A 10291-nucleotide genomic window follows, 5' to 3' on the forward strand; every position below is an offset into this window, starting at 1 on the left:
CCGAGCATGACTGAGTATCTCAGTGTGACTCCTACTTACAGTTTTAACCTAGCTTCAAGCTATAGACTTACACCAGCATGACTAGTAAATCTATGTGTGACCCTACTTAACGAGTTTAACCTCTGCCTCAGCTATAGACTTCACCAGCTCATTGACTAGTATCTGATGTGGACCCTACTTATTTAATTTAACCAGCTCAAGCTATAGACGGTACACCAGTCACTGACTAGGTTTATCTATGTGGACCCCTACTACAGTATTAACCAGCTTAGCTATTAGACTACACCGCATTGACTATCTGCTATCGGACCCTACTACAGTTTAACCAGCTCAGCTATAGACACACCAGCATGACTAGTATCTTATGTGGCACCTACTACAGTTAACCAGCTCAAGCTATAGTACTACACCAGCATGACTAGGTATCTATGAGGACCCTACTACAGTTAGACCCAGCTCAGCTATAGACTACACCAGCTAATGCACTAGTATCTTATGTGGACCATACTACATTTAACCAGTCTCATGCTATAGACTTACACCAGCATGTCACTAGTTCTATGTGGACCCTACTTACAGTTTATACCCAGCTCACTATAGAACTACACCAGCTTTATGTACTCAGTATCTATTGGACCCTACTACGTTTAACAGTTCTCAGCTTATAGACTTACTCCAGCATGCCAACTAGTATCTTTATGTGGACCCTTCTACAGTTAACCAGCTCAGCTCTAGGACTACACCAGCGGCATGTACTAGTATCTATTGGAAACCCCCCTAAAAAAACTTTTACAAAGGTCTTTAAAAAACCAGGCTTTTTTTCAGCTATAGACTACACCAGCATGACTAGTATCTATGTGGACCCTACTACAGTTTAACCTAGCTCAGGCTATTAGACTACACCAGACATGGACACTAGTATCTCCATCGTGGACCCTACTACAGTTTAACCAGCCCCTCAGCTATTAGACTACATCCTGAGCACCATGACTAGTATCTAAGTGGACCCTTACTACAGTTTAACCAGCTCAGCTATAGACTACACCAGCATGCTAGTATCTATGTGACCCTCCACTACAGTTTAACCATGCTCAGCTATAGCTCACCTAAGCAAATGGCCACTGAGTAGTCTTGTATGATGGACGCGCGTACACTACAGTTAACCAGGCTCAGCTATAGACTACAATCCAGCAGACTGTATCTATGTGCACCTACAACAGTTTATACCTAGCTCAGCCTATCAGACACACCAACCATGACTAGTATCTTATGTGGGCACCCTTACTACAGTTTACCCAGCTCAGCTCATAGACTACACCAGCAATGACTAGTATCTAGTGGACTCACTACTACAGCTTTAACCAGCGTGCTCATGAGTACCAGAGGTAGATGTAAAACCTCGATAGAGGGGCCTGAGGTGAACTGGTGTCTGGACACTGTGGAGGAGGGTCATTGTGTCCAGGAGAACACTGTAGTAGGACAGAGTATCCTGCCTTTGTGATCCACCGGTACACTCCTACTCTGGAGGACTGTAGGGCCTGATTCACTTTTAGTCTCAACATTATTGTGTCTGAACCAAACCATACTAGAGCACAATTAAACTCCGGACTTGTTATTGTATCCAAATGCACCTCGAGTTACCTTTCCTCTGATTCTGCTGATGTCTTCTATATTGAGACTGCTGTTATAAATAACCCCACATTCCCAGTCCCCCCATCCACCTCCCTAGAGTAACAGCATCCAGGACAGACCCTCTCTACACAGAACCTGCGAGTAGTTGGTAATCTGTCTGGATGCGTCAGGATATGGTTGGACTTGGCCTGTATAGGTCTATCTTTCTGTTTCCTTCAGCAGAGAGAGCGAAAAAACCACTTTGTGCTGCTGCTGTGTTTGGTCCGAGTTGTAGTATAAGCTGACAGGAACTTGGGTGGAGAAAGAGCAGCAGCTCAGAGAACAATGAGGTGGAGTCAGAACAATAAGTAAGTCAGATACTGTAATCTTACCTCTGTCTTTGTATTAAGCCACAGTCAGACCTTACCAATCAGAGATAATCTGAGGAGCTCCAGATAGTGTAATACCTAGTCTTTGATTAAGATCTATCTATTTGCGCGTATATATTTCTTGAGAGGTGGGATGTATGGGTCTAGGTCATGTTAAAAAAGAGACTGATTAGTTACTTCACAATAAAGAGACTCACATGCGGTGGTGTAAACACACTGTTTTCTGGCTTGGGTCTCTGGAGGGCATATGATACGAACATACCACGTGATATTGCACTACGACACACAAAACACATTGACAGAGAGAGGGGAATGTTATCCATCAGACCATATTCCAACATGTATATGACAGTAGGGAACTTTCAATTGGTTCTAAAGTTGATGTTTCTTATTGTTTTCAACACACCTGTAGTGGCAGATCTTGGTCCATTCTCCTTTAAGAAGTCTTCTAGTTTCTCTCTCAGTTCAGACACAGTCTTACTTCACATCTCCAAAGTACTGAGAGGACCGCGACAACGATGCTGGGTTTAAGTCTGAAGATACACTGATAGCGGAGAGACTGATAACTCTGCGAGAGAGAGAGAGAACAGAGAGAGAAGAGGGACAGAGAGAGAGCGTTGGCGACAGCGAGGGACAGAAGGAGAGTGAAGTACAGCCAGGGAGAGCGAGGACAGAGGGAAGCGAGGGACAGAGAGAGAGAGAGACAGAGGAGAGAGGGAACAGAGAGAGATGACAGAGATGAGAAAGGGGAAACTAGTATGAATGACAAAGACAGACAGAGTAGGGGAAGAGAGAGACAGAGGGACAGAGATTAGAGGGAGAGAGAGAGCATAAGCCGACAGGAGGAGAGAGAGACGGACAGACAGAGATAGGAGGCAGACAGAGACGAGAATAAGCCCCCTTGAATTGATTGATGAGAGAGGGACAGACAGGAAGAGAGAGGGACCAGACAGAGAGAAGAGGACAAGACCAGAGAAGGGACGGACAGAGAGAGAGGACGGACAGAGAGAGAGGGAAGACAGGGACGGACAGAGAGACAGGTACAACATAATGAATTAGTATGAATTAAGTTTCACCATGGAAGTGGGTAATTTCATTACTCACATTGTAACAAGACCAGTTTAGTTACCTGAGGAAATGGATGTGATCTCTGTGTTGTGAGAGCTGCCTCCAGCTCAGTGCTTCGCTTCCTCAGCTTCAGTTTTCCTGCCTTCACGTTTCTCCAGGAGTCCTTCAGCTGACTCACTTGAGCCTTCTCTGTGGCTCTGCTCAGCTCCTTCACCTCAGAGCTCCTTCTCTCAATGGATGCGATCAGCTCAGTAAAGATCTGATCACTGTCCTCACTGTCTGCCTGTGCAGAGCGCCTGTTAAGAAGAGAGAGAAGAGACAGAGAGACGAGAGACATGAGAGAGAGACAGAGAGAGAGAGAGCAGAGAGAAGAGACAGTAGTACAGACCTCTGCAACCATGAGTCAGAACTCTGCCACCCTGCTCTCCAGGTCGAACAGGCCTTGTATCCCTCCTGGGTAGACAGGGACACCTGTCCCTGCTCTACTCTCACTGCCTCCTCCTGGACAGACAGGTACAGATCACCTCTTGGTCCTGCTCTACTCTCCTCCCCTCTGGACAGACAGTACAGAACACCTCTTGGTCCTGCTCTACTCTCCTCCCTCCTGCGACAGACAGGTCAGGAACACCTCTTGGTCTGCTCTAATTCCCCCTCCCTTGGACAGACAGGTAACAGAACATCCTCTTGGTCCTGCTCCTATCTCTCCCTCCTGGACAGCATGACAGAACCCCTCTTGGTCCTGCTCTTACTCTCCTCCCTCCTGGACAGCAGTACAGAACACCTCTTGGTCTGCTCTACTCTCCTCCCTTCCTGGACAGACAGTCACGAACACCTTCTTGGTCCTGCTCTAGCTTCTCACCCTCCTGGACAGGCAGGTTACAGAACACCTCTTTCGGTCTGCTCTACTCTCCTCCCTCCTGGAAGACAGGTACAGAAACACCTCTTGGTCCTGCTCTACTCTCCTCCTCCCTGGACAGACAGGGTCCACAGACACCCTGGTCCTGCTCTACTCTCCTTCCCTGGACAGAGCAGGTTACAGAAACCTCTATGGTCCTGCTCTACCCTCCTCCCTCCTGGACAGGCAGGTTACATCTGGAACCTATTCCTCCTGCTGACGGTAGACCTTGCTGTACCTCCTTGCAGACAGTCCGCACTGCCGCTCTCTCTCCTCCTCCTGGACAGGTACAAACTGCCTGTCTACTCCCTGAAACAGGTCGCACGGCTGAATCTTGGACAGGACAATAATTGACAAATGTCAAATGTTGTTTTGCAAAACCTCTACATGGAAAGCAGAAAGCTGTGATCAACACTGTCACCTTTTCTACACATGACTACGATAACTGTTTTACAAACGGCTACTGAATGAAATAACAATGAGTACTGAAAAGATATGTGTCTTCTGATGTTACGTCATCTGTGTCATTTATAGCCTGGTACAGTAGTAAAACTACATTAAATACAACGTTAACTAGATATCATTTGTGTCAATTATAGCCTGACAGATTAGTAAAACTACATTAAATAAACAGTTAACTAGATATCATTGTCCTCATTTATAGCCTGTTACAGATTAGTAAACATACATTTCAATACAACGTTAAACTAGATATCATGTGTCATTTATTAGCCTGGTACAGATAGTAAAACTACATTAAATACAACGTTAACGCTAGATATCAATCTGTGTCATTTATCGGTCTGGTACAGAAGTAAAACTACAATTAATACAACCGTTAACTAGGATTTCATCTTGTCATTTTATAGCCTGGTACAATAGTAAAACAAATTAAATACAACGTTACTAGAATAATCATTTGGTGTCATTTATAGCCTGGTAAGATAGTAAAAACTACATTAAATACAACGTTACTAGATATCATCTGCCTTCATATTATAGCTGGAATTAGAATAGTACAACCCATTAATACCGTAACGTTAGCTAGATACTAACGTCTGTGTACATTACTTACCTGGCAGCCTCACTATAAATACAAAACTATGAGTTAACAGCTTGTGTCATTATAGCCGTCAGAAGTCTACATATAAATACAACGTTACTCTAATATTTGTGTTACATTTTACCGGACGATAGAAATCCATTAATAACACGTTAATCTAACATATATGTGTCTTATTAGCTGTCCACGTAGTAACTATTAAATCCTTCATCTAGATATACGCATCTTATGCGATTAAGACACGTTCGTCGTAGCTAGCTCACAACTCTGTAACTGTATTACGCAGCAATAAACGTAAACATCAGTTGATTATGACGCAGTACTACGTATGAAAGAAAGTCTCTCTTCTGCTCAAATTGCAAGCCTACTAGCATGAGCGTCCTCTTCAGAGCGTTCCTTCCCGCACCGAGCTACACACGTTAAGATGCGATGGAACGGTTGACGGGGCGAAGGAAAACAACAAATCACAGAGAAAATATATTGACTGATATATTGAATTGTTTAGGGTAGCTTAAGCTTTGGCTTTAATAAATTCAGAAATACTTGAAAACCAAAATAAAAAAGAATAGTAGCCCTCCTCAGGAACCACAAAACCCTCACAGACCTTCTTCTTCTATGATATTAATGGCGGTCCTCTATTCCCATGACCTCCTGCACACTTCCCACATCTTGGAGTCTCCCTCCTACAAACTGCTGCAACACGGACCATAAACGTTGCACCTGAAACAGCTCAGTGGATTCAACACAAAGACATCTTAACAGGATAACTGATATATCCATACAATGACTTTGTCGGGTAAAGACTCAAACTAAAAGGACTGACAGTGACTCCTCGTTTCACCACGCTCACCACCGGGTCTGCTTCACACCAAACGGCGGGCATCACAACACAGGAGTCTCAACTTCAATTTCTGCACCTCCAACTTACACTACCCCAGAAATCACTCCTTTAAATGGTGCCCTGTTCCTAAGAGCAACAGAAACAGATCCTTGACCAAGTTGCGTGACACGGAGCGCCACTCCCTCTGGTCAGAAGAAACACAACACATATCCCCAAAGTCCACTACACGAGACCTAGGTTACCTTCACTAATTAAACTGCAGCCCAACTCCTTTCCCACAAACCCTGAAACCACTAATGGATCTGCCAAAAGGTATGGATTCCACTTTCTCCAACAAAATGGTAACTCATACTGCACCAGATTCTTCTTTATCATGTCCATTGATGCCAGGCTCTGGTTCTGAACTCTTCACCACACCTTCTACCTCACTGTAACTCTCCCTCATTCATTTCCATTTCACCTCCAGAACTCAGTCTGGCGCACGACTCACTCTGTTTGCGCTTGAATTATTACATTTGAAATGTCTCTATTCCTTTGAAACTTTTGTGAGTTTAATGTTTCCTGTTGATTTCAAGTTGTTTATTTCACTTTTGCATATTATCTATTTCACTTGCTTTGGCAATGTAAACATATATTTCCCATGCCAATAAAGCCCTTTGAATTGAATTCAATTGAGAGAGAGAGCTCCGGGGCATCCCGGGTGGTGCAGTGGTCTAGCTGTGCCACCAGAGATTCTGGGTTCGTCCAGGCTCTGTCGCAGCCGTCCGCGACCGGGAGACCCATGGGGCGGCGCACAATTGGCCGAGCGTCGTCCGGGTTAGGGAGRGTTTGGCCGGTAGGGATATCCTTCTCTCATCACACACTAGTGACTCCTTTGGCGGGCCGGGAGCAGTGCACGCTGACACGATCACCAGGTGTACGGTGTTTCCTCTGACACTTTTGTGCGACTGGCTTGTGGGTTGGATGTGCGTTGTGTCAAGAAGCAGTGCAGCTTGGTTGGGTTGTGTTTCGGAGGACACATGGCTCTCGACCTTCACCTCTCCCAAGTACGTACGGGAGTTGCAGCGATGAGACAAGACTTTAACGACTACCATGAAATTGAGGAGTAAAAAGGGGTAAAAATAAAAAAAGAGAGAGAGAGAGTTCCATGTTAATGTATAGGGGACATGAGTCGGTCATGGTTACTCATGGTTATGTGATGAGGTAGCCCAGTTGGTTACATTAAGCAGTCTATTCTCTGAAGGGGTCCAGACAGCTTGTTCCCAACAGTGGGGTCAGTGGGATTGGACCCATCTCCCCCTCTCTCTCTCTCTCTGATGGAGGAGAAGTGAAATGGTGTGTGTCTCCTCTGGTCAACAATACTCACCTTGAAAGACTCCACAGCCTGTTGGAGCTCCTTCAGCTCCTTCTCTCTCTCCTGGAATCTCTGCTGGACCTTCTGCTGACTCATCCCCAGCTGCCTCTGTGGAGAATCACTCTTCAATGAGCTATCAAGCTTTTATCCAGTAGATCAATAGTATAGTAATGTGACAAAGGACCCATAGAAGACACGGATACAAATATTGAGGAAGTGTCTGTCTGAATATATATCATTATGTAGTCATGTGAATGATTATAGTTTTAACAGTACACAAATCAGAAGTTGATTGGGTGTTTGATAAAAAACTAATTATGTTTGATAACGAATGATAATGGTGTTTGATAACTAATGATAATGCGTTTGACTTGTTGGATTCTAGCTAGAAATATACTTATTCATGTTACCATACTATAACGTACTGATGACTTTACATGTATAAGGAATGTATATGTTGGGGTCAATGAGGGTGGATAGGAACTGGGTGTATGAAAGTTACGAGGAGACAAGGGAAGTGCTGAAATATTCTGTTCAAACATGTTATTGTTGAATATCAATGTTCCTAAAGAGGGAGGCAAAAGGGCAACTAGTTTCAGTCTCTGATAAGGCAGGCCAGCTGCAGAACTAGAGGAAGCAGGAATTCAACAGTCTAGTTAGTCTCTGAAGGCAGGCCAGCTGCAGAACTAGGGAGGACCAGGAATTTAACAGTCTAGTTAGTCTTGATAAGGCAGGCCAGCTGCAGAACTAGGGAGGAGCAGGAATTCAAAGTCTAGTTAGTCTTGATAAGCAGGCCAGCTGCAGAACTAGGGAGGACCAGGAATTCAACAGCTAGTTAGTCTTGATAAGGCAGGCCAGCTGCAGAACTAGGGAGGAGCAGGAATTCAACAGTCTAGTTAGTCTCTGATAAGGCAGGCCAGCTGCAGAACTAGGGAGGAGCGAGGAATTCGTCTCGAGGTCAAGCCACCAAACGACCCTCATACTACAGTCCTATCTCACACACATACACTTCACCCCACGAAGGTTTAAGCATCAGACAGGGCCATGACCACCAGTTAGAGGAACCAATTCAGTTCCTGCCTAGCAACAGAGATGTATTGGCTGTCTAGATGTGTAAGGAGTTGATCCTGCCTAGCAACAGAGATGTATTGGCTGTCTAGATGTGTAAGGAGTTGATCCTGCCTAGCAACAGAGATGTATTGGCTGTCTAGATGTGTAAGGAGTTGATCCTGCCTAGCAACAGAGATGTATGTGTGTAGGATTGCTGACTAGATGTGTAAGGAGTTGGTCCTGCCTAGCAACAGAATGTATTGGCTGTCTAGATGTGTAAGGAGTTGATCCTGCCTAGCAACAGAGATGTATTGGCTGTCTAGATGTGTAAGGAGTTGATCCTGCCTAGCAACAGAGATGATTGGCTGTCTAGATGTGTAAGGAGTTGGTCCTGCCCTAGCAACAGAGATGTATTGGCTGTCTAGATGTGTAAGGAGTTGATCCTGCCTAGCAACAGAATGTATTGGCTGTCTAGATGTGTAAGGAGTTGATCCTGCCTAGCCAACGAGATGTATTGGCTGTCTAGATGTGTAAGGAGTTGGTCCTGCCTAGCAACAGAGATGTATTGGCTGTCTAGATGTGTAAGGAGTTGGTCCTGCCTAGTAACAGAGATGTATTGGCTGTCTAGATGTGTAAGGAGTTGATCATGCCTAGTATGAGGTTATAAATATATGTTCTTGTGTAATCATACATTGTCTTTGCAGCTGTATGGCCCAGTGGGTGAATCAACTTGGTTTGAGTTTTTACTCCGTCTGTTCAGAACCTAACAGACTTTATAAAATGGTGATACATTTGAAGAATCAGGGTTAACATATCTATATACTCAAGGTTTGTGTTCATATTTGTGGATCCATTTCATTTGAATGATCTCATATTCAAACAGCCTTAGTTCCTACTGTATCTTTAATTTTTTGTTTGTCAGACAGTCACCAGCAAGTTGTTCTGGTCTTACCTGTTTCTCAGTCCTCTCTGCTGCAGCTGACACTGTATCATGGCCTTTATGTTCATCCATTGTACACAGATAACAGATACACTGCTGATCGGTACGACAGTAAACCTCCAGCAGTTTGTCATGATGAGAGCAGATCTTCTCCTGTAGTTGTGCGGTRGCTTTGACCAGCTTGTGCTTCTTCAAAGCAGGAGATTCATAGTGAGATTGGAGGTGAGTCTCACAGTAAGAGGCCATACACACCAGACAGGACATGAGGGCTTTCTGCTTTCTGGTCCCAGTGCAGAAATCACACGCCACATCTCCAGGTCCAGCATAGCACAGAGCAGGAGAAGGAGCAGCCTGGAGTCCTGTCTTCTTCAGTTTCTCCACCACCTCAGCCAACATGTTATTTTTCATCAGCGTAGGCCTTGGAGTGAAGGTMTSTCTGCACTGAGGACAGCTATAGACCCSTTTCAGAACATCCTGATCCCATAAGCCCTCAATACAGCTCCTACAGTAACTGTGTCCACAGGGGATGGTGACTGGTTCCTTCAGTAGATCTAGACAGACAGAACAACATAACTGGTCCTGGTCCAGCAGAACTCCCTGATGAGCCATTTTGACGGTTGTTCACTCTCACACAGACAGACGACACAGAGACTCAGATCAGTTTCGTTTCCACAGAAGAGAGTTTTTGGGAGGTATGGACTTTCTGGTTCTACCAGATAGGTGAGTTTAGCGAGAGGGAGGGGTTAGAGAGAGGGAGGGGTTAGAGGGAGGGAGAGAGAGAGAGAAATGCATGCAACGTCGAGAATGTTTCAAGGCAAAACTGCTCCAGCTCCTTCAAGTTGGATGGGTTCCACTGGTGTACAGCAATCTTTAAGTCATACCACAGATTCTCAATTGGATTGAGGTCTGGGCTTTGACTAGGCCATTCCAAGACATTTAAATGTTTCTTCTTAAACCACTCGAGTGTTGCTTTAGCAGTATGCTTTGTGTCATTGTCCTGCTGGAAGGTGAACTTCCGTCCCAGTCTCAAATCTCTGGAAGACTGAAACAGGTTTCCCTCAAGAATTTCCCTGTATTTAG

General features: G+C 44.8%; 1 protein-coding gene and 1 pseudogene across 2 annotated transcripts; both read right to left on the bottom strand.

Moving 5' to 3' along the window:
* Positions 1-1357: 1357 nt before the first annotated feature.
* Positions 1358-6888, bottom strand: LOC139022558 (uncharacterized; annotated as a pseudogene).
* LOC112077554 (E3 ubiquitin/ISG15 ligase TRIM25-like) lies at positions 6886-9914 on the bottom strand. 2 transcript variants are annotated; one of them, XM_070441745.1, is made up of 3 exons: positions 9224-9909; positions 7234-7329; positions 6886-6954 (listed from the first exon to the last, which is right to left on the bottom strand). In XM_070441745.1, the coding sequence occupies exons 1-3, from the start codon at positions 9818-9820 to the stop codon at positions 6901-6903; spliced, it is 747 nt and encodes a 248-aa protein (XP_070297846.1). In that variant the 5' UTR covers positions 9821-9909; the 3' UTR covers positions 6886-6900. The 2 variants fall into 2 exon arrangements, with proteins under 2 accessions (XP_070297846.1, XP_070297845.1); XM_070441744.1 differs by lacking the exon at positions 6886-6954 and having other exon boundaries at positions 7016-7329; positions 9224-9914.
* Positions 9915-10291: the final 377 nt, after the last annotated feature.

Source organism: Salvelinus sp. IW2-2015, unplaced genomic scaffold (genome assembly GCF_002910315.2).
Source record: "Salvelinus sp. IW2-2015 unplaced genomic scaffold, ASM291031v2 Un_scaffold4683, whole genome shotgun sequence".
Taxonomy (NCBI): Eukaryota; Metazoa; Chordata; class Actinopteri; order Salmoniformes; family Salmonidae; genus Salvelinus; species Salvelinus sp. IW2-2015.